Genomic DNA, 25557 nt, shown 5'->3' on the forward strand with positions numbered 1-25557 from the left:
GCAGAGTGACTTCCAGCATCGTTCAGTATTCAATGACAGCCCTCTCTTCCCCCGACACCCCCTCGCATGCCGCCGCCCCCAGCCCCGGCCTGCTCCGGCACTGCCTCCCCCAGTCAGCCTCCTGCCTATACCGCCGCCCTTTGTCTCCCTCCCGGCTATACTACACACACACACGGCGGGGAGCTGGCGCGGCATTGCCCCGTTACACTCGAGCAGCGTGAGCGAGGTGAGAGGACCAGGATCTGGCAAATTCTCGACAACGCCAATCCGACTTTTTTTTTAAAGTCGGATTGACATTGTCGGAAACGGGTTGAATAGGTTGGAACCCCTTCCGACCTAAACCTGTCAGAAACTGCCCTCTTTCCAACAAGACAGCCATTTCCGACAGATATTGAATACACCCCATAAAGTACCAGATGTATTAACCTGGAGGAGGCATAAGGAAGTGATAAACCAGTGATAAATGCAAGGTGATAAACACACCAGCCAATCAGCTCCCATATGTAAATTACCAGTTAGGAGCTGATTGGCTGGTGCATTATCACCTTGCGCTTACCACTGCTTTATCACTGGTTTATCACTTCCTTATGCCTTCTACAGGTTAATACATCTGCCCCACGGCCTGTAACACGGTCTGCAGCTACGTGACAATCGGCACTGCGTGCAGCCCTTATTCAGGCCCTGTGTGCATCTGTAAGAAGAAGGCTGCTCCGTTAATGGACGATGCTGAATCACTTGTGGATAAAAGTACTTCTAAGCTTCCATTTTATTAAAATGGAATCTTATAACAATAGTGCCAGTTGATAAGGCTGACAAAACAAAACTAAGACAAAATAAACCGTATAAAGCAAAGGCCAACTAAGCGTAAGCAAGCAGGAAAAAAAAAACTCAGAACAATCCATACTATAGGGCCGGATTCAATTACATGCAGTAATCTACTGCGCCGTGAAAAGGGTGGTACAGCCCCTTTTCCTGCAAGGTAAATTACTTGCTACTGCGCCTGGGTTACTTTGTTAGCAGTTGGACAAAACCATGTGCACTGCAGGGGAGGCAGATATAACATGTGCAGAGAGAGTTAGATTTGAATGGGTTACACTGTTTCTGTGCAGGGTACATACTGGCTGCTTTATTTTTACACTGCAATTTAGATTGCAGATTGAACACACCACACCCAAATCTAACTCTCTCTGCACATGTTATATCTGCCCCCCCCCCCCCCCCCCCCCCTGCAGTGCACATGGTTTTGCCCAACTGCTAACAAATGGGGTCATTTCGAGTTGTTCGCTCGTTGCCGATTTTCGCAACGGAGCGATTAAGGCAAAAATGCGCATGGTACGCAGTGCGCATGCGCTAAGTATTTTAGCACAAAACTTAGTAGATTTACTCACGTCCGAACAAAGAATTTTCATCGTTGATGTGATCGGAGTGTAATTGACAGGAAGTGTGCGTTTCTGGGCGGAAACTGACAGTTTTCTGGGAGTGCGCGGAAAAACGCAGGCGTGCCAGGATAAAACGCGGAAGTGTCTGGAGAAACAGGGGAGTGGCTGGCCGAACGCAGGGCGTTTGTGACGTCAAACCAGGAACGAAACGGGCTGAGCTGATCGCAGTGTAGGAGTAAGTCCTTTTCGATTCGCAATTCTGCTAATCTTTCGTTCGCAATTCTGCTATGCTAAGATACACTCCCAGAGGGCGGCGGCCTAGCGTGTGCAATGCTGCTAAAATCTGCTAGCGAGCGAACAACTCGGAATGAGGGCCAAAGTTCCTGCTGCGATCAACTCAGAATCAGGCCCATAGATCCCAGCAAAGTAATCGCGGCTAGCTGAATCCAGCCCCATATTGTGTTATTTTTCTATAGTATCTCTCAATAGCAGTTCTACTACTACTTTCAGGAGCTGGGGAAATAATCACTTTTCCTCCAGCTGCAAGGGGTGGCACTGGGTCCTCTCCATGGAACTTAACCTGGACAAGCTGACAAAGAATTCCCTGCAGGGGCATTTATGCACAGAGATCATGCCCCTCTATGATGCTCCTTCCCTAGGATTTTAATACCTACCGGTAAATCCTTTTCTCTTAGTCCGTAGAGGATGCTGGGGACACTTCAAGAACCATGGGGTATAGACGGGATTCGCAGGAGACATGGGCACTTTTAAGACTTTCAAATGGTGTGACCTGGCTCCTCCCTCCCTGCCTCTCCTCCAGACTCCAGTTTAAGGAACTGTGCCCAGGGAGACGGACATTTCGAGGAAAGGATTTATTGTTAAAACACGGTGAGCATTTTACCAGCTCACACCTTAAGCATGCCGCAGAACGTGGCATTCAACAGAACACAAGCCAACGGCACAAAGAATATGCAGCAATATGCTGACAAAAATCGTAACACAACCTGTGTATAACCACAACCAATAACTGCAGATACAGTACACACTGGGACGGGCACCCAGGATCCTCTACGGACTAAGAGAAAAGGATTTACCGATAGGTATTAAAATCCTATTTTCTCATACGTCCTAGAGGATGCTGTAAGTCCTAAAACACGCATGCCCGCTGTCGCAACAGGTCCTCGCGCAAAGGAAAAAGCCAGGGATCTCCTATGAGTAATTCCTGAGCTCTGGACACCAAGCTCTCCTTGGCCAGTCAGGAACCATGAGGCTCGGCCGAATTTTCTTTGTATGAACCCAGAACTTTCGGAACGAGAGAAAATGTAGGGAATACATATACCGACTGAAAACACCCACGGTGTCACCAGTGTATTCACTTTTCCTGTTTGAGGGTTCCTTGACCTGTAACTCTGAAGCTTCTTGTTGAAATGAGATTCCATCATTCCTACTTGAGGAAATCCCAACGACATGTCACCCTTTCGAAGACTACTTGAAGGAGGTATCCCCACTCCTGGATGTAGACCGTCTGCTGAGGAGGTCTGCTTCTCAGTCGTCCACTTCTGTAACGAACATTGCTGACAAAGCGCTTGTATGTTTCTCCGTCCAGCGGAAAATCCTTGTGGCTTTTGCCATTGCTGTTCTACTTTTCGTTTGTAGAAAGTCGTTGTATACGTCCCTTAATTCTAGACCGTTATGTGGTGACAAGTTTCCTAACTTGACCAACTTCCTTGGAAATTTCCCCCCCTGAGTGACCGCCCCCCCAGCCTCGGAGGCTTGCATCCGTGATCACCAGGATCCAACGTGCGCCTCTCTACAAGGTGAGAACTGCGCAGCCACCACAGGAGTGAGATTCCGGCCTTGGAAGACAGGATTATCCTCCGGTGTAGGTGGGAACCGGACCACTTGTCCAACAGGTCCCTCTGGAACACCCTGGCATGGAAACTGCCAAATCGAGTGGCCTCGTAGGCTGCCACCATCTTTTCCAGCAACCGAATGTATTGATGAAATGACACTCTTGCTGTACTCTGAATTTGTTTGACCAGACTCTGGATCTCCAGAGCCTTCTCCACTGGAAGAAAACAAACTCTTTTTCTAGTATTATTCCCAAAACAGACAACCGCGTCGTTGGGACCAACAGTGATTTTGGCAAGCTCAGGAGTTAACCCTGTTGTTGAAGAACTGACAGGGAGAGTGCAATGTTTTGCACCAACTGGTTCCTTGAACTCGCCGTTATCAGGGAATCGTCCCAGTACGGGATAATTGTGACTCCGTACTAGCGACGGAGAGCCATCATTACCACTATCACCCTGGTGAAAATCCTCGGAGCGGTGAACAGACCAACGGCAACGTCTGAAATTGGTAATGACTCCCCTGAATTGCAAACTTCAAGCAAGCCTAAAGCGGAGGAAAATGTAATAAGGCCTTCTTTGTGTCTACTGAGACCATGAAAAAAACTCATTTTACCAGATTGGAGATCACTGCCCTGAGAGATTCCATCTTGGATTTGAATTTCTTTAAGTAGAAAATGAGGGATTTCAGATTTAGGATTGGCCTGACCGAGCAGTCTGGTTCCGGGACCACGAAGAGGCTTGAATAAATACCTTTTCCCTGTTGTGCCAGAGGAAAACCAGGCCCATGACCTGATCCTGATACAACCTTTGTATTGTGTTGCATACTACCTCCCCGTCCGGAAAAGAATCGGTAATTTTAAAAAATTGGTGAGGGGAAACTTCTGGAAACTCCAGTATGCACCCTTGGGACACTATTCTTAAAACCCACGGGTCCAGGTCCATTCCAGGACTGACCGAAGAGTTTTTAGATGTGGTCCCACCGGTGTGGGCTCCCGCAAGAGAGTCCCAGCGTCATGCAGTGGATGTGACAGAACAGAGGATGATGCCTGCTCCTGTGATCTTAAAGAGGCTGCTGACCTCTTCCCTTTCCTCCTTCCTCTATCTGCAAAGAAAAGGGGAACCTGTATCTATTATGCCGAAATTACTGCATCCGACAATGATGCGTCATCATCCGTTGTGAGGGAACATATGGCAAGAAGGTAGACTTACCAGCGTCATCTGCCGAGATCAAACTAACGAGGCCATCTCCAAACCAGGCTTTACCTTCATAGGAAAGGAAACTCCATTTCTTCTTGGAGTCAGAGCCAGCATTCCAATGGTGAATCCACAACGCCCTCCTAGCCGAGATCGCCATGGAATTGGCCCGCGAACCCAAGAGTCCTACATCCCTTGTAGTCGCACAGCAGTATGCTGCAGTGTCCTAGATATGACCCAACTTAAGGAGTATCCCATCTCTCCCCAGGGTATCTATATCGGATGACAAGGTAACCGACCATTTCTGACCACTACTACTCCCCCATGCACATGCAATAGCAGGTATAATTAACGTACGTGTGGACACATAACTTGAATATAACGCAGCTTCCTGCATACAATCCTTTTTGTGACAGGGCCCCGTGCAGAACAGGGGGTAACATCCAATTTATCCTCTCTGCAGCGGGAAAAGAATAAACACTCTGAAATTTCTTGAGGATTTGAAACCATCTCGTCAGGGCTGACCCCGACTTTTTTTCTACAGAGCGCAGGAGGAACTTAACCTCAGCATTCATTATATATTTCTATAATATATATTTCTATAATATATATATATATATATATCTCCATACCCTTACACCCATATACATATACACACACATATACATATTATATACACACACATATATATATCCATACCCATACACTCATATATCCATATACACACACATATATCATACATACATATATATATATATATATATATATATATATATATATATATATATATATATATATCAGATCGAATGAAGTGGCACTCACTGTGTATTCAATGTCATCTGCTGGGGTGCCAAAATTCCAGGGAGAAGCTCGTATCCACAAGGTCCCGTAATATATTCAATTTAATAAAGAAGGCACTCACCAGACTTGTATTGAAAATGCAAAAAGTTGTTTATCAAATCTCACATCAGCATGATTAAACTGCTGATGTGAGATTTGATAAACAACTTTTTGCATTTTCAATACAAGTCTGGTGAGTGCCTTCTTTATTAAATTGAATATATATATATATATATATATATATATATATAAAACTTTTTGTCAGGAACAGCAGGGTCCCTAGTGACGTTAATACGTTATTAATGTGTATGAAACATGTGCTGTATGCTGTATATTATTTTGTGGATCTAATCAGGAAACATTACGGTCGACAGAAGAACAGTATTTGTGTCGATATCCGGGAGTACTAACTGGGCAAAATAACCATTTTTTGCGACCCCAATGGATCTGAGGGAAATATATTCTATGAATATGACACCCTCCATAAATATTACTATGTCTGTGTCTGGGTCACAGCTTTATGCAACCTTACTATACATATATACATATAGGTATAGCCCTTTCTTTTTTTTTTTTTTATTCAGATAGTGGTGGTGCCGACAGAGTCACCCACACACTTCTGTGTCCCCATATAGTTTTCTCTTTGGAAAAACATCTACCGACATGTTAACACTTTTTTCCATGTACCATCAGGAGTCGGTGGTGCCGACAGGGTCACTCCCACAGCCGTTTGTGGCATAGCACTTGTTGCCTTATAGGTAATTGTCTGCACTTAGTATAATATTAGGGCAATGGATATTGTCTGAATCAAAATATAATTCATTATAAATAGGCGATGTTACCATAGTGGACAGTATACTGGATATATATAGTAAGGAATAGATATGAAATAAGTTTGAATGTATGAGGTAATGTTTAGCTGATTTAAGAGATTAGGTTTGTGTATGTGTTTATATAGATATACTGTATATTTGTGTTTTACAGCAAGATGGTAAAAAATAGTGTAGGGAACAGGTTTATTCTGCTCTAGTCATAAATAAGGCCAGAGAGGTTACAGTAAGATCAAGAGTCATTGTAGAGAAAAGGTATTAGGCCATAAATGATAATAGGTATGTGACAGAGCTCTGTTGGTCATTGGAATTCACAGGTGTGCTTACAGTAGATCAGAATCTACTGGTTTGTCTATTGTCCAGTGAAGGTTAAAAGCTAGGGAGCATCAATTAACTACTATGAAAAGAGATCACATCCATTGATAAAACATTGTGTAACCGACCCCAGGAAAACTTGTCAATACAACAGAACTTTGGATGAAAAGACATTCCAGATTTTACAATACTATACTTGCTTAAGGCAGTGTGGACACCACACTTTTATGACACCATGCCTCCGTGAACAGGACACGACAGCCCAGTTCAATGTTTGTTTTATTACACCTTGGAATCTGACAAACCTATAATTACCTATTCCATTGGAAACTATGAGAATATGATAGTTTGAATTGGTAAAATATGAGATAAAAGGACCAGACTTGTAGTTAGGAGTTAGTAAGGAGAGGAGGGAGAAGGAAGGAGGAGAAGGACAGAAGGAAGGAAGTCAGTCAGGAGGAGAAGTCATGGAGAACATGCAGAAGGAATGATTCTTGGGATGGCAATCTTTAACTTGCAAGTATACATTTTATGATAATAATTGAAACTGTTTGTGAAACTTATGTCATGTTGTTTTATGTTATGTAACGAAGGAAACATAGCATAGCTTAATATAATTATAATTAGTATATATATCACTACTGTGTATATCTTATTCTGTACGATTTGATCTGCCTGTAAATAAAGAATCATATAAAAAGAGCGGTAATATTCAAGCTTGAACTCTCTTTAAGGAATCTTAACTTCATAATTTCATAAGTCATATATATATAAGGACTGCATATATTTATCAGCCAATTAATTTGTAAGCCTGACATAATATATTTGCAGATATATATGATAACGCATATTAATTTAAATATATCCATATATTAATAACCATATATGTTATATTGAATATTAATATTCATAAATAAGATTCCATAAAGCAATATTGGCGACCACGAATTGGACTTGTTATTACTGAATCTGATTATCTGATCTATAATATTTATGAGGAGTAGCAGATGCTATAAGCTGGCTACCAAATCTGCAGAATCACGGTGGGGATGTATCTATGAAAATTTATTACCATTGTGTAATGTCAATTTTGTATTCTGTATAACCTAGGATAAATGTGTTAGTGCAATATACGTTATTTTAACTAACATAATATCTATTAGGAAGCAGCACCAAAGGCTATAAGCCTGCTGGCAAAATACAAGATCACAGTGGAATAGGTTACAAATGAGAATAAAGAATTTAAAGGCCTAGAATAGAAAATGTGCACAGTGGAAAAGAGTATTTCCAAATAAATGTATAAATGTACCAGGTATTAGAGTTTAACCTTAAGACACCGGTCAATCTTAAGGAGAGGATACCTTCAGTACTAAAAACAAAGAATATATAAATTTAGCATTGAAATGTTAAAAATGCAAAAGTTTTCTGTAGCATTTAGAAAAATGCGCAGAACTGCGGCTCTAGAAGCCAAACAGAAATGTAAAGAAGAATCAGGTCCACGTCTTCGTAAGGCGTGCCTGACCATTAATGCAAAAATGCATTCGTTATTTAAGTCCCTTAAACAGAAAAATAAACAGAAAAAGTTTGGGGCAGAAGCGAAAAGCCTGACAGTTTGTAATCAAATTGTCAAGATCTCTGATGAAGAGATAACATCCAGCAAGCAAGCTGAGATAGAAACACCAAACAGGAATAGTGTTGAGGTATGTGAAACTCTGTACACAGAGTCTACAGGAGTCAGAAATGACTTAATCAGTCAAGATCCTAAAATTAAGGAAAGTTACATGTTGCAGGACTGCATCAATGTGCAGCGCATGGAGTCTGCTATGGTCACACAGACCACCAGCAGAACAGCCTCTGTGGTAAAGGAAGAAAGTAGCAATGTGCCGGATGTGTCTATCATCAGACAGCACATTAATGTAAAGGAGGTAGCAGCAATAGGAGATGTCCCCTATACTGTGTCTAGTAAGGGGGAAGATCATTGTAACTCAGATTATGAGTATTCTGCTGAATACACTCTCAGAGTTCCCAATGTAAATGAAGAATTTGTTATGCCCTTAGGCAAAGGTGAATTGTCAGCAGATTTAAACACTGATAGCAGCAGTACAGTGCACACAGGGGTGGGGAAGTTCCCCATGGTGAAAACTCCCATGGCAACCAGAGTTGCAAACCTTGAAATGTATTCACCTGGAAACATGTTTAAAGGGAAAATCCATGAAATTAATTCAGGAATGCATGTTTACAAACAAAGTTCCCAAACTTATGTAACCCCCACAGAGCACTCAGAGACTTCTAGTGATGGTGCAAATGTTTGCATGCTCTCAGAGAGACCACATGCAGAGTGTCATTCTGCAAACCACACACCAATTAACAATGACAAAAAGGATCACCAGGATGAAAATGTTTTTATGCCCTGGTGCCATAACCATTTTATTACAGGTGTGGAAAGACAGAAAGCCCTGGGACCTGCAATACATATTTGGCAAAGTTTAACAAGTTTCTCTCCCCACAAAAGTAGGTTTTTTCAGAAGCTCCAAGATTCTTCCAAACTAAGGAGCCACACCAAGCAGCAAACGCTATGGTTAAAGACAGTCTGGGACCAGGCTGCATCACAAGGGAGTATGGTCACAAGTGAATACGGTAGTATCATTCCTTTACTTGTTAGATCCAATGAAGCCATTGTTTGCTTTGATGTTCAAACAGCCACAGTTTCCAAATTAAACCTGCATCATATCTGCAGCGACAATTGTGCTGTCATTGACACACAATGTGACAGGAAAGATTGGCACAGGCCAGAAACAATTGTTTGTTTGTTATTCAATCGTTAAAAGACACATTTGTAAATTCTGTACCTGATAACATGCAGCAGATAGGACAGAATGCATAGCAAGCTATGTTAAATCACTGTATAAATATCTGTGATAGTCATTGTATGTATTTTTGTTTGATTCATAGTAATCCTGGCAACCTGTATACAGAATGGTGCAAGACTCCAAAAAGACTCCAATTTACAAGGGAAAAGGTCTTCATTAACCCTTTCATCGCTGCTATCCAGCAAAATCTACATAGCATCCCTAAAGACTGATATATGGACAAATCCTCAAGGAGTTTTCTAGTTTCACAAGAAAGGGGAATGTTTTCATTAACCTTTTCATCACAAGTAATCATTACTTGTCTTTCAAACTACATGTACACTCCCAAAACAGTGTACAGCACATCTCATCACTGTGATTATACAGAACTGCCTCATCCCTTCATATACCTTAATCACATATATGTAAACATTTGTCTGATATATATATATATATTATGTAATTGTATTATATACCTTGTAAATATTTTATGTTTTTTTTAATATTACACAGTAGATACTACCTATGCTTCCTTCGTAAAAGCTTCAAAAGTAATTAAATATCTAATACAGGATGGTATACCGCGTTATAACAAATTGGGCCGAGATTATTAAGTGGGATGAATAATTCTCTTAATAAAGACTGTCACAAGTCTAAGATAATTATTTGTAGCATAACAGGGTCACTGTATATGCACATGGCTGCATATAAAATAATATTGGATGGAATTAGATATATTTAAAGCCATTCCTAAATGATATTTAATATCTGTTTGAAGCAAAATTATATTCATTTATTGTATTGATAGGATGTTACTATATACACATCAAAAGCATTTTAAATAATTATTAGTCAAAATATAGGTAGGATAGAAAACGCCTTTATATGGGTTAAACTGGTATAAGTTTATGTAAGATTGAGATGTATAAATAGGTACAAGGTAGAATAAGGAGATTTAAGACTGCATGGTAATTTATTCAGTGAGGAAATACAGAACAGAGTAGGTGTACTACTCACAGCCATTTGTGGTACTATTGCCCGAAGACAATTAAGACCTACTATTAACAAGCAAGGAAAGAAAGAAAGAAAGAAAAAAAAAAAGACTGTTTCATATATGCCTGTTCTATTCAAAATCACAACCTGTTTGTGCAAAAGCAATATGGACACTGGTCACAACTGCGGCATTGGATAAACGCAAAGGAAACAGAACTGCTAAAGACTGTATAAAGACTATTACTATTACTGAGGGTCGTCACAAGTACTGAATGTTCAAGACACAGCACTCGACGTACACAGCCCTCTGCCTCAAACAGCGAAATGGCAAGCAAAGGAGCAGCTGCTACGAAGAATTCTACTTCTAGTAATGGTGCAAATGTTGCAAACGCAAGGCCATAATGCAAACGCAAGGCATCTCCAATTGCAAGCAAACCACGCAGATGACAGTCTTATCCCAGTAAATTGCTACATACAAGAACAGCAAAAATGTCCAAACGTACTGATCCAGATACAGAAAAAAGGTCTACAATTGGGCTATGGTATTCCAAATGTCTGTAGAAATTAGTTTTCCTCATGAATACTGAATAAAAACCTCAGTTTTGTCTGCTTTAGTTAAAAAGTAGAATAAGGTTAGGTAAGCTAAGAATTTTTAGAGATTTTTAAAATCATAATGGTTATTATTATTACACTTATGGTATATATTATGGTTACAACGAAAGTTATGTTTGAAGGAATATTTTGAAATGTATTTGGAAGCAATTACGCTAGTTTAATGTGTGGCCAATCAAAAGAATTTCTCATGGCCACAAGGGGGCGACTGTTGCCTTATAGGTAATTGTCTGCACTTAGTATAATATTAGGGCAATGGATATTGTCTGAATCAAAATATAATTCATTATAAATAGGCGATGTTACCATAGTGGACAGTATACTGGATATATATAGTAAGGAATAGATATGAAATAAGTTTGAATGTATGAGGTAATGTTTAGCTGATTTAAGAGATTAGGTTTGTGTATGTGTTTATATAGATATACTGTATATTTGTGTTTTACAGCAAGATGGTAAAAAATAGTGTAGGGAACAGGTTTATTCTGCTCTAGTCATAAATAAGGCCAGAGAGGTTACAGTAAGATCAAGAGTCATTGTAGAGAAAAGGTATTAGGCCATAAATGATAATAGGTATGTGACAGAGCTCTGTTGGTCATTGGAATTCACAGGTGTGCTTACAGTAGATCAGAATCTACTGGTTTGTCTATTGTCCAGTGAAGGTTAAAAGCTAGGGAGCATCAATTAACTACTATGAAAAGAGATCACATCCATTGATAAAACATTGTGTAACCGACCCCAGGAAAACTTGTCAATACAACAGAACTTTGGATGAAAAGACATTCCAGATTTTACAATACTATACTTGCTTAAGGCAGTGTGGACACCACACTTTTATGACACCATGCCTCCGTGAACAGGACACGACAGCCCAGTTCAATGTTTGTTTTATTACACCTTGGAATCTGACAAACCTATAATTACCTATTCCATTGGAAACTATGAGAATATGATAGTTTGAATTGGTAAAATATGAGATAAAAGGACCAGACTTGTAGTTAGGAGTTAGTAAGGAGAGGAGGGAGAAGGAAGGAGGAGAAGGACAGAAGGAAGGAAGTCAGTCAGGAGGAGAAGTCATGGAGAACATGCAGAAGGAATGATTCTTGGGATGGCAATCTTTAACTTGCAAGTATACATTTTATGATAATAATTGAAACTGTTTGTGAAACTTATGTCATGTTGTTTTATGTTATGTAACGAAGGAAACATAGCATAGCTTAATATAATTATAATTAGTATATATATCACTACTGTGTATATCTTATTCTGTACGATTTGATCTGCCTGTAAATAAAGAATCATATAAAAAGAGCGGTAATATTCAAGCTTGAACTCTCTTTAAGGAATCTTAACTTCATAATTTCATAAGTCATATATATATAAGGACTGCATATATTTATCAGCCAATTAATTTGTAAGCCTGACATAATATATTTGCAGATATATATGATAACGCATATTAATTTAAATATATCCATATATTAATAACCATATATGTTATATTGAATATTAATATTCATAAATAAGATTCCATAAAGCAATACACTCAGCCTCAGACATGCCGACACACGTGTAGGAAACACCCATCGACATTACACTGGCTATAAGGGAAGGACCCCAGTACATTCTGTCAGGGAACACAGGAGGAGTTTTCCAGCTCACCACCCAGCGCTCACTCCTTATATATTGTGCTTTATTATTAACTTATCTTGCACCAATCAACTGTGCCCCCCCCTTCGTTTTGTTATGTACAGTAGTGTTTTGGAAGGACCAGCGTCTCTGTGGAGAGAAAATGGCGATGATGTAAGCCGTGAGGGCTAAGCCTCGCCCTCTCAGCCCCGCTATTTCTTTAATATATTTATACTGGCAGGGGTTGGATATAGTGTCTAAGCACTCATATTAGTGTTTGCCAGTCTTTATTTGAGGATTTATAGGCAACCCAGGGCGCGCGCGCCCTGTAGTGCGGCTGCATGTGGGAGCATGGCGCGCAACGCGATCGCTGTGCGTTACCTCAAAAGCCGTCACTGAAGTCTTCTGATCTTCTTCTACTCACCTGTCTACTGACTTCTGGCTCTGCAAGGGGGGTGACGGCGGGCTCTGGGAGTGAACCCCAAGGCGTACCTAGTGTTCCAAACCCTCAGGAGCTAATGGTGTCCTGTAGCCAAGAAGCAGGGCCTTTAAACTCATCAGAAGTAGGTCTGACTTCTCTCCCACAAGTCCCACGATGCAGGGAGACTGTTGCCAGCAGTTCTCCCTGAAAATAACAAACCTAACATAAGTCTTTTCCGAGAAACTAAGTAGAGCTCCTCAGTGTGCATCCAGTCTGCCTGGGCACAGATCGAAACTGGAGTCTGGAGGAGGGGCATGGAGGGAGGAGCCAGGTTACACCATTTGAAAGTCTTAAAGTGCCCATCTCTCCTGCGGATCCCGTCTATATCCCATGGTTCTTGAAGTGTCCCCAGCATCCTCTAGGACAGATGAGAAATTGTGTCGTGTACACACACACACACACACACACACTTATAGCACACCTACACTGACTTTCAGAACACTCCAAGAAAGGGATTTGAACACCACTCATCTTAACTTGATAGTGATAGTGTGATTTGTGAGCACCTTGTCACTCAGTTACAGTAATGTCAGTAATGTTTCTCAGTAATGTCACACATGGAGCTATTCGCTCGGGCGTAGGAAGCCTGGTGACCACATGAAACGACTTGTAAATGGTCAATATAAAACCAGCTATGCAGGATTAATTTATCCATGAACAGGACCTAGGCACATGTGATTGTTTCTCTTGTGTATGGTGGAAGCAAGGCGATTCCTGAAAACATGCATCCGATCAGACAAGTCTACTGCACATCGCAATCTCTAGTCCCTTACTGTAAATGCTGCATCTGCTGCAATATTCTCTGGGGGAGGTGTACTAAGCCTTGAAAAGGATATATTTCACGGTGATAAAGTATCAGCCAATCAGCTCCTAACTGCCATGTTACAGGCTGGGTTTGACAGTAAGGAGCTGATCGTTTGGTACTTTATCACCATGAAATGTATCAATTCTCAAGGCTTAGTACATCTGGCCCAATCTGTGTGTGGGGCAGGGGGTCTACTGTCAGATGTGATCTGCACCATTACTAGTTTATGAAGCCATAAACAACCACTCATTGCCAACACATAAAGCAGCACAATGGTACAACTCGCGGCTAATATATATTTTTGTTACCTCATATAAGATGCCAACTTCTTGGTCAGGTGATGGAGCAAATGACTGATTCACATAGATAAACTGTAAATACATATAATGAACAGAGAAATATTATCAGATTTTATGTTTTTATTCTTAGATTAAAAATCTGTATTTAATACATTTTTATTACTACTTAAATGTTTCCATATCAGTAAAAGCTCCAATTTACAATTAAAGATATCAATTATGGAGACAGATCCTTCCAAACCCTCAAAGAATTGACTGATGACCTCACCATGAGGACGTAACAAGTAGGTATTTTGTTAGCTTTTAGTAACAGCATTTATTTATAACAAGGGTCCCGATACAGATGTGGTTGTAGTAGATAGTACTGCTGCTGCTTATATAGAAGTAGCAGTAATAGCACCAATATGGTAATGCGGCAGCGATAGCACCAATATGGTAATGCGGCAGCGATAGCACCAATATGGTAATGCGGCAGCGATAGCACCAATACGGTAATGCGGCAGCGATAGCACCAATACGGTAATGCGGCAGCGATAGCACCAATACGGTAATGCGGCAGCGATAGCACCAATACGGTAATGCGGCAGCGATAGCACCAATACGGTAATGCGGCAGCGATAGCACCAATATGGTAATGCGGCGGCGATAGCACCAATATGGTAATGCTGCGGCGATAGCACCAATATGGTAATGCTGCGGCGATAGCACCAATATGGTAATGCGGCAGCGATAGCACCAATATGGTAATGCGGCGGCGACAGCACCAATATGGTAATGCGGCAGCGATAGCACCAATATGGTAATGCGGCCTGCTCCGGTACCGCCTCCCCCAGTCAGCCTCCTGCCTATACTGCCGTCCCTGTCTCCCTCCCGGCTATACTACAGACACACACACAGCAGGGAGCTGGAGTGGCATTGCCCCGTTACACTCGAGCAGCGTGTGCGAGGTGAGAGGACCAGGATCCGGTAAATTCTCGACAATGCCAATCCGACTTTTTTTTAAAAGTCGGATTGACATTGTCGGAAACGGGTTGAATAGGTTGGAACCCCTTCCGACCTAAACCTGTCGGAAACTGCCGTCTTTCCAACAAGACAGCAGTTTCCGACAGGTATTGAATACACCCCATAAAGTACCAACCAACCAGCTCCTAACTGTCATTTTTCAAACACGGGGGCAGATGTATTAACCTGGAGAAGGCATAAGGAAGTGATAAACCAGTGATAAACACACCAGCCAATCAGCTCCCATATGTAAATTACCAGTTAGGAGCTGATTGGATGGTGCATTATCACCTTGCGCTTAACACTGCTTTATCACTGGTTTATCACTTCCTTATGCCTTCTACAGGTTAATACATCTGCCCCACGGCCTGTAACACGGCCTGCAACTACGTGACAATCGGCACTGCGTGCAGCCCTTATTCACGCCCTGTGTGCATCTGTAAGAAGAAGGCTGCTCCGTTACTGGACGATGCTGAATCACTTGCGGATAAAAGTACTTCTAAGCTTCTATTTTATTAAAATGGAGTCTTATAACTATAGTGCCAGTTGATAAGGCTGACAAAACAAAACTAAGACAAAATAAACCGTATAAGGCAAAGGCCAAATAAGCGTAAACAAGCAGAAAAAAAAAAACTCAGAACAATCCATACTATAGGGCCGGATTCAATTACATGCAGTAACCTACCGGTAAATCCTTTTCTCTTAGTCCGTAGAGGATGCTTCAAGAACCATGGGGTATAGAGGGGATCCGCAGGAGACATGGGCACTTTAAGACTTTAAATGGGTGTGAACTGGCTCCTCCCTCTATGCCCCTCCTCCAGACTCCAGTTATAGGAACTGTGCCCAGGGAGACGGACATTTCGAGGAAAAGGATTTATTTAATTTTCTTAAAACTAAGGTGAGATTCATACCAGCTCACACCTCAACACGCCGTACAACATGGCATTCAACGGCATGACTAACCTCAGCCCCAGACTGACTGAACTCAACACAACATGTGTGTAGCCATAACCAATAACTGCAGATACAGTATGCACTGGGACGGGCGCCCAGCATCCTCTACGGACTAAGAGAAAAGGATTTACCGGTAGGTATTAAAATCCTATTTTCTCATACGTCCTAGAGGATGCTGGGGATGCTTCAAGAACCATGGGGTTTATACCAAAGCTCTAGAATGGGCGGGAGAGTGCGGATGACTCTGCAGCACCGATTGACCAAACAAGAGGTCCTCCTCAGCCAGGGTATCAAACTTGTAAAACTTCGCAAAGGTGTTTGATCCCGACCAAGTAGCAGCTCGGCAAAGCTGTAATGCCGAGACCCCTCGGGCAGCCGCCCAGGGTGAGCCCACCTTTCTGGTAGAATGGGCCTTCACCGATTTCGGTAACGGCAATCCTGCTGTAGAATGAGCCTGCTGAATCGTATTACAGATCCAGCGTGCAATAGTCTGCTTGGAAGCAGGAGCCCCAATCTTGTTGGTAGCCCACAGGACAAACAGGGCCTCTGTTGTCCTAATCTGAGCCGTTCTGGCGACATAGATTTTCAAAGCTCTAACCACATCGAGAGACTTCGATTCCGCCAAGGCTTCAGTAGCCACTGGCACCACAATAGGCTGGTTTATGTGAAACGATGAAACCACTTTTGGCAGAAATTGCTGACGAGTTCTCAACTCCGCTCTATCTGCATGGAAGATGAAATATGGGCTTTTGTGAGACAAAGCCGCCAATTCAGACACCCGCCTTGCGGATGCCAAGGCCAACAGCATGACTACTTTCCAAGTAAGGAATTTCAACTCAACCTTATGCAAAGGTTCAAACCAATGAGATCGCAGGAACTGCAACATCACATTAAGATCCCATGGTGCCACTGGGGGCACAAAGGGAGGTTGGATGTGCAGCACGCCCTTCACGAAAGTCTGAACTTCTGGAAGCGAGGCCAATTCTTTCTGAAAGAAAATAGATAAGGCCGAAATTTGTACTTTAATGGAGCCTAACTTTAGGCCCACATCCACACCTGCTTGCAAAAAATGGAGCAAACGCTCCAGCTGAAATTCTTCCGTAGGAGCCTTCTTGTATTCACACCAAGACACATATTTTCTCCAAATACGGTGGTAATGCTTCGCCGTTACTTCTTTTCTAGCCTGAAGTAGTGTGGGAATGACTTCACTGGGAATACCCTTTCGGGCTAGGATTTGGCGTTCAACCGCCATGCCGTCAAACGCAGCCGCGGTAAGTCTTGATACACGCACGGTCCTTGCTGTAACGGGTCCTCTCGTAGAGGAAGAGGCCAGGGATCTTCTATGAGTAATTCTTGAAGATCTGGATACCAAGCCCTCCTTGGCCAGTCCGGAACAATGAGGATCGCCTAAACCTTTGTTCTTCTTATGATCTTTATCACCTTTGGAATGAGTGGAAGTGGAGGGAACACATAGACCGACTGAAACACCCACGGTGTCACCAGGGCGTCCACCGCTATTGCTTGAGGGTCCCTCGACCTGGAACAATATCTCTGAAGTTACTTGTTGAGGCGAGACGCCATCATGTCTATTTGAGGAATTCCCCAGCGACTTGTCACTTCTGCAAAGACCCCTTGATGAAGACCCCACTCTCCTGGATGGAGATCGTGTCTGCTGAGGAAGTCAGCTTCCCAGTTGTCCACTCCTGGAATGAAGACTGCTGACAGAGCGCTTGCATGTTTCTCCGCCCAGCGAAGAACTTTTGTGGCCTCCGCCATCCCCGCTCTGCTCTTTGTTCTGCCCTGGCGGTTTATGTACGCCACTGCTGTTACGTTGTCTGACTGAATCAAGAAGGGAAGACCGCAAAGAAGATGTTCCGCTTGCCGAAGGCCATTGTAAATGGCCCTTAATTCCAGAATGTTTATGTGTAGACAAGCTTCCTGGCTTGACCATTTTCCCTGGAAATTTTTCCCCTGTGTGACTGCTCCCCAGCCTTGGAGACTTGCATTCATGGTCACCAGAATCCAATCCTGGATCCCGAACCTGCGTCCCTCTAGGAGGTGAGAACTGTGCAGCCACCACAGGAGAGAGATTCTGGTCCTGGAAGATAGGATTTTTTTTCCGGTGCGTGTGGAGGTGAGACCCGGACCACTTGTCCAACAGGTCCCACTGAAACACCCTGGCACGGAACCTGCCAAACTGAATGGCCTCGTAGGCCGCCATCATCTTCCCCAGCAACCGAGTGCATTGAAGAATCGACACTCTTGCCGGTTTCAGAATCTGTTTTACCATGTTCTGTATTTCCAGAGCCTTTTCCACTGGAAGAAAAACTCTGTAATTCTGTATCCAGAATCATACCCAAGAACGACAGCCGTGTTGTCGGAACCAACTGTGATTTTGGCAAGTTTAGGAGCCAACCATGTTGTTGCAGAATTGTCAGGGAGAGCGTAACGTTGTTCAGTAATTGCTCCTTGGATCTCGCCTTTATCAGGAGATCGTCCAAGTACGGGATAATTGTGATTCCCTGCTTGCGCAGAAGAACCATCATTTCCGCCATAACTTTGGTGAAAATCCTCGGAGCCGTGGACAGACCAAACGGCAACATCTGAAATTGGTAATGACAATCCTGGACAGCAAACCTCAGATAAGCCTGATGCGGAGGATATATGGGGACGTGCAAGTAGGCATCCTTTATGTCGACAGACACCATAAAATTCCCCTCCTCCAGACTGGAAATCACTGCTCGGAGAGATTTCATCTTGAATTTGAATTTTTTAGATAGAAGTTGAGGGATTTTAGGTTCAGAATCGGTCTGACTGAGCCATCCGGCTTCGGGACCACGAACAGGCTCGAATAAAAGCCTTCCCCCTGTTGTGACGGGGGTACCGTGACAATGACTTGATTTTGACACAGCTTTAGTATTGCAGCGCATACTACCTCCCATTCTGGAAGAGAAGCTGGCAAGGCCGATTTGAAAAATCGGTAGGGGGCACGTCTTGAAACTCCAATTTGTACCCTTGGGCTACTATTTCTAATACCCAAGGATCCAGGGCCGAGCGAACCCAGACCTGACTGAAGAGTTGTAGACGTGCCCCCACCGGTGCGGACTCCAGCAGAGGAGCCCCAGCGTCATGCGGCGGATTTGGTAGAAGCCGGGGAGGACTTCTGCGCTTGGGAACTTGCCACAGCCTGTGACCTTTTTCCTCTTTCTCTTCCTCTCGTAGCAAGGAAGGAAGACCCTCATCCTTTTTTGTATTAATTGGGCCGAAAGGACTGCATCTAACAGTGGGGCGTTTTCTTTTGTTGTGCAGTAACATAAAGTAGGAACGATGACTTACCCGCGGTAGCCGTAGTTACCAGGTCAGTGAGACCGTCACCAAACAAGACACTACCGTTAAACGGCAGAGACTCCATAGTCTTCTTAGAGTCAGCATCAGCATTCCATTGATGAATCCACAATGCTCTCCTAGCCGAGACTGCCATGGCATTGGCCCTTGATCCCAAAAGGCCAATATCCCTCGCAGCTTCCTTTAGATAGGCTGCAGCGTCCCCGAAATGACCCAGTGTCAAAAGCACGCTATCCCTGTTCAGGGAATCCATATTAGATGACAAGTTATCTGCCCACTTTTCAATGGCGCTACTCACCCTTGCAGATGCAACGGCAGGCCTGAGCAGCGTACCTGTAGTGACACAAATGGATTTTAGTGTATTTTCCTGCCTCCGATCCGCAGGATCCTTTAGGGCTGCCGTGTCAGGAGACGGAAGTGCCACCTTTTTGGACAGACGCGATAGAGCTTTGTCCACCGTGGGGGTTGACTCCCACTTTTCCCTGTCCCCAGAGGGGAACAGATATGCCACCGGAATTCTCTTGGGAACCTGTGACTTCTTCTCAGGATTTTCCCAAGCTTTTTCAAAAAGAGCGTTCAGTTCATGAGAGGGAGGAAACGTCACCTTCTTTCCCTTAAACATGCAGACCCTAGTATCAGGAACAGCAGGGTCTTCCGTGATATGTAATACGTCTTTTATCGCCATAATCATGTACTGAATGCTCTTAGCCAGTTTAGGATTCAATCTGGCATCACTATAGTCGACACTGGAATCAGAGTCCGTGTCGGTATCTGTATCCTCTATCTGGGTAAATGAACGCTTCTGTGACCCCAAGGGGGTCTGAACTTGCGACAATGCATCCTCCATGGATTTTCTCCATGTCTGGTTCTGAGAGTCAGATTTATTTAATCTCTTAGTCAACCGAGCCACATTTGCATTCAAAACACTCAACATATTTACCCAGCCGTCGGCGGTGCCGACGCGGTCACTCCCAGTCTTTTCTGTCCCCACTCCAGCCTCCTCCTGGAAAGAGCACTCAGCCTCAGACATGTCGACACACGCGTACCGACACCCACAACCACACTGGGGCTATAGGGGACAGACCCACAGCAAAGCCTGTTAGAGAAACACAGAGGGAGTTTTGGCAGCTCACAACCCAGCCCCTATCCCGGTACTGAAACGATTAAAATAATGCCTCAGCCCTGTTAGCGCTTTTGTGAAGAGAAAATGGCGCCGATTAGAGCTGTGAGGGCTAAGCCACGCCCCCTTAATGGCGCGCTTCATTTCCGCTAATTTTCATATTCTTTATACTGGCGGGGGTCTGGACATAGTGCCAAAGCACCGTATTCCTCTTTTGCCAGGTATATATGAGGTATTATGCTGCCCAGGGCGCCCCCCCTGCACCCTGTAGTGCCGCTGTGTGTGTGGGAGCATGGCGCGCTGCGCGGTACCTCAAAGACACTGAAGTCTTCTGCCGTCACTGAAGTCTTCTGATCTTCTTTTACTTCTGATCTTCTTTAACTCACCCGTCTTCTGACTTCTGGCTCTGCAAGGGGGGTGACGGCGCGGCTCCGGGAACGAGCATCTAGGCGTACCTAGCGATCAGACCACCCTCTGGAGCTAATGGTGTCCAGCAGCCTAAGAAGCAGGGCCTTGAAACTCACAGAAGTAGGTCTCCTTCTCTCCCCTCAGTCCCACGATGCAGGGAGCCTGTTGCCAGCAGGTCTCCCTGAAAATAATAAACCTAACATAAAGTCTTTTTCTGAGAAACTCTGGAGAGCTCCTCAGTGTGCATCCAGTCTCACTGGGCACATAATCTAACTGGAGTCTGGAGGAGGGGCATAGAGGGAGGAGCCAGTTCACACCCCTTTTAAAGTCTTAAAGTGCCCATGTCTCCTGTGGATCCCGTCTATACCCCATGGTTCTTGAAGCATCCCCAGCATCCTCTAGGACGTATGAGAAAGGGTGGTACAGCCCCTTTTCCTGCAATATGGTAATGCGGCAGCGATAGCACCAATATGGTAATGCGGCAGCGACAGCACCAACATGGTAATGCGGCAGCGACAGCACCAACATGGTAATGCGGCAGCGACAGCACCAACATGGTAATGCGGCAGCGACAGCACCAACATGGTAATGCGGCAGCACCAACATGGTAATACGGCAGCGACAGCACCAACATGGTAATGCGGCAGCGATAGCACCAACATGGTAATGCGGCAGCACCAACATGGTAACGCGGTAACGCAATAGCACCAATATGGTAATGTGGCAGCGACAGCACCAATATGGTAATGCGGTAGCGACAGCACCAACATGGTAATGCGGCAGCACCAACATGGTAATGCGGCAGCGACAGCACCAACATGGTAATGCGGCAGCGACAGCACCAACATGGTAATGCGGCAGCACCAATATGGTAATGCGGCAGCGACAGCACCAATATGGTAATGCGGCAGCACCAACATGGTAACGCGGTAACGCAATAGCACCAATATGGTAACGCGGCAGCGACAGCACCAATATGGTAATGCTGCAGCGACAGCACCAATACGGTAATGCGGCAGCGATAGCACCAATATGGTAATGCGGCAGCGATAGCACCAATATGGTAATGCGGCAGCGATAGCACCAATATGGTAATGCGGCAGCGATAGCACCAATATGGTAATGCGGCAGCGATAGCACCAATATGGTAATGCGGCAGCGATAGCACCAATATGGTAATGCGGCAGCGATAGCACCAATATGGTAATGCGGCAGCAACAGCACCAATATGGTAATGCGGCAGCGACAGCACCAACATGGTAATGCGGCAGCGACAGCACCAACATGGTAATGCGGCACCAATATGGTAATGCGGCAGCGACAGCACCAATATGGTAATGCGGCAGCACCAACATGGTAACGCGGTAACGCAATAGCACCAATATGGTAACGCGGCAGCGACAGCACCAATATGGTAATGCGGCAGCGACAGCACCAATATGGTAATGCGACAGCACCAATATGGTAACGCGGCAGCGACAGCACCAATATGGTAATGCGGCAGCGAAAGCACCAATATGGTAATGTGGCAGCGACAGCACCAATATGGTAATGCGGCAGCGATAGCACCAATATGGTAATGCGGCAGCGATAGCACCAATATGGTAATGCGGCAGCGATAGCACCAATATGATAATGCGGCAGCGATAGCACCAATATGGTAATGCGGCAGCGATAGCACCAATATGGTAATGCGGCAGCGATAGCACCAATATGGTAATGCGGCAGCGACAGCACCAATATGGTAATGCGGCAGCAATAGCACCAATATGGTAATGCGGCAGCGATAGCACCAATATGGTAATGCGGCAGCGATAGCACCAATATGATAATGCGGCAGCGATAGCACCAATATGCCAGCACAAAGATCACCATCTGATAACATACATTTACCATTAGCATAAGGCAATAGGTGACCCTGTTACTTAGGACGTGTTATGTCACACTCTCTCTCTGATGGTGTCACAGAAATGCTGTACAAGTGTCCTGAGCATGGAGAACCATCCACAGTGCAAAGCAAATCATCATATGACCAATCTGAGCTACAGAAAAAGAAATGATAGACACTATACCATCTGCTCCGATGTATCTAGCTTCAGGTACTTTTTGATGAAGTCCATTAGACCTTGTATAGTGCGATTCCTCTCAATAGTCCACTTTTTGGTTTTCATTATTGGTGTGTCTCCAACAGCCTTGAGCAGAACATCAACTAGAAGTAACAGACATGGTATATGTTACATCTATGCTATGGCATGTCCTTAATCTATTTTCCAGTTATTATGGACATTTAAATACACTTGGAAAAATATGGAGGGAAACAAAAAATAAATGTAGTGACACCAGATTTTGTACACTGTTTAGATTACAACTCGGTTCATAATAAATGTATATATTAGTTATTAGGGGGGCTATTTTAAATGTAGAAGGCAAGCAGATCTTTTTGTGAGCTACAGCAACAGGTTACCCATACAAAGTCTATTCCTTCAAACAGCAGAAGAAGAACTGGAAAGAAGCGAGGCTAGATTTAGAGGAGGTAAACTGGTGTAAAACGCTGGACGCCGTCAGAATCAGAACAATTGTAGGACCCTACATGTAAGAGCTCCCCCTGCTGTCAGCTGCAATAGGGCGCAGGAAAGAAAAATTATAGGAATAAACTATAGTAAGAGACTTGTACCTAGATGTTTTTTTTCTCTGTAAAGCAATAGTTATTACCCTTTAAATTGCTTGCACCCCCCCCCCCCCCCCACAGTCTTCATCATTTTAATAGTGTCCCTCAATAATCATTATGTAAGATAATTTAGTAGTAAAATAGTAATAGGTACATCTATTATTATGTTGGAGCCGGATAGTCATTAGGTTGTTTGCGTGATGCCCCAGTACGTGCGCCACACCTAGGTATGATGAGGTCCCGCCCCCCTTCTGGTTCTCGGTCGGCCTTCTTATCCACTGGGGAGGTGGATAAGCATAATGGGAAAGAACGGAGTGACAGATGTGACCTGGCATCCATTTTCTTACTATTAGGACATTACCCCATGGGGGGAGTTACACTAATTGACACGGCGTGGGGGGCTTGATTACACCTGCCATCATAGGGCCGATTCAATTACTTTTCTCCACGGCTACCACTAGGGGGCACAAAATGGAGAAATTCAATTGTTGCTCCATTTAGACGCCTAGTAGCCAGGGAGCTGACATTTTTTCTCATAGCCGAGGTGCAAGAAAAAATGCGTGGAAACGCAGCAATCTTGGCGCTCAAATGGGAGTTTAGACGGGTTCAGCCGTCTGGGCGCGATATGCACTATGTGCGTGGGTGCCCGTACACAATTGAATAGTGACAATTGTTTGGGTGTCTAAAACGTCCCGTTTAGATGGGATTTTTAGAAGCCCAGAACAACTCAACCGGCCCCATAGGGTGGAATTCAATTGTTTGAGACGGTAGCTGTCACTGCCTCGGGTGCGAACAGCTGCCGGCGATGGCATTACTGCTCGCTCCCTCTTGAGGTGAGGAGTAGAAATGTGTGAAAAGTTTGGGTTTTTGCTAGTCGTGCCCAATAATTTAGGTGGGTTTATCCGCTTTAAGCAGCTAAACCCTGTTTTACAATCAGAGAGAAAGTGCTGGAACAACCATTGAATATCGCCCGACTAAAGTGGTGAGTGATGATCGGATGTCCTGGAACTGAGTCGCCCCTAGAATGTAACATATACAGAAAAAGAGAAGGTAAAACACAGAAGCATACACACTCACCCCATTGCTGCTAGCACTGTACATCCCACCCGTGTGCACCAGCTAAGGGCAGAATTTTTCTGGGCAATATTTATTAATAAGCAGATATTTCACTCATAAGCGGCAGAAAGACCAATATCTCGGCAGGGGGCGCTGCTCCCATTCCCTAATGCATTCGGTATAAGATATGAAAACTGACTGTTCCTATAATAGAATGCAGCAGCAGCCGGGAGGGGTGTGCATGAGATAAGGGTTACAGAGTATATGGGCTACTCCATCTACAAGGCATGGATAGGGCATACTGTATTATACACCAGTCAGCGAGACCCTGTACGTGAATGACACAAAGCGCAATTACTTTTACGTTTCGTTTCGCACACTGGCTCCTCCGTTGCCCGGCGATACTGCGGGTGCCGGTACCGACTCGCTCGGTGCATCACCACCAGGACCATTAGTTGGGGATACGGTGTCGCCCGCCTCCTCCATCTTGCTCTCTGGCAAGCCAGCAACCTGTCCTGTCACTGTATACTGTGAACGCGGATGTGCCAGCGGAAATACGTCACGACATGTGAGTGACGTCATTACTTTTATTTTATTTTTGAGTTCTCTGAATGTACAGTTTCACCGTTTACCACAAGGTGGCAGCATTGTCAAAGATAAATTAACGGCAACCCTATAACAAGCATATATTATATTCGTGCATTATATATTTTCCTCATTAGCTAGATAGATATTAGTTACTAGCCCGTCAAAATGATGGAACAACATAACAGTAATGTCAGTGTGAAGGGGATTGCCCCCTTCCCCTCCACGTCGCGACGGGCGGCGGCGCGGCGGGCGGGTCCCAGTCTGGAGGGGCTTGCATCCGAAAGGATTCAAGCCCCTCCAATCACAGCGGCGCATTTCAAACGGCGCGCCAAGCGCGAGC

The 25557-nt window shown here is 44.1% G+C and overlaps 1 protein-coding gene across 1 annotated transcript in view; it reads right to left on the reverse strand.

Moving 5' to 3' along the window:
* The window catches only part of ATG12 (autophagy related 12), a 34922-nt gene extending 9741 nt beyond the window's left edge, over positions 1–25181 (reverse strand). Inside the window, 4 exon segments of the mRNA XM_063942690.1 lie at positions 14086–14148; positions 22978–23114; positions 24988–25024; positions 25026–25181. Of these exon segments, the coding sequence (XP_063798760.1) occupies positions 14086–14148; positions 22978–23114; positions 24988–25024; positions 25026–25115 (327 nt within the window). The 5' untranslated portion in view covers positions 25116–25181.
* Between the last annotated feature and the right edge of the window lie 376 nt (positions 25182–25557).

Source organism: Pseudophryne corroboree, chromosome 10 (genome assembly GCF_028390025.1).
Source record: "Pseudophryne corroboree isolate aPseCor3 chromosome 10, aPseCor3.hap2, whole genome shotgun sequence".
Taxonomy (NCBI): domain Eukaryota; kingdom Metazoa; phylum Chordata; class Amphibia; order Anura; family Myobatrachidae; genus Pseudophryne; species Pseudophryne corroboree.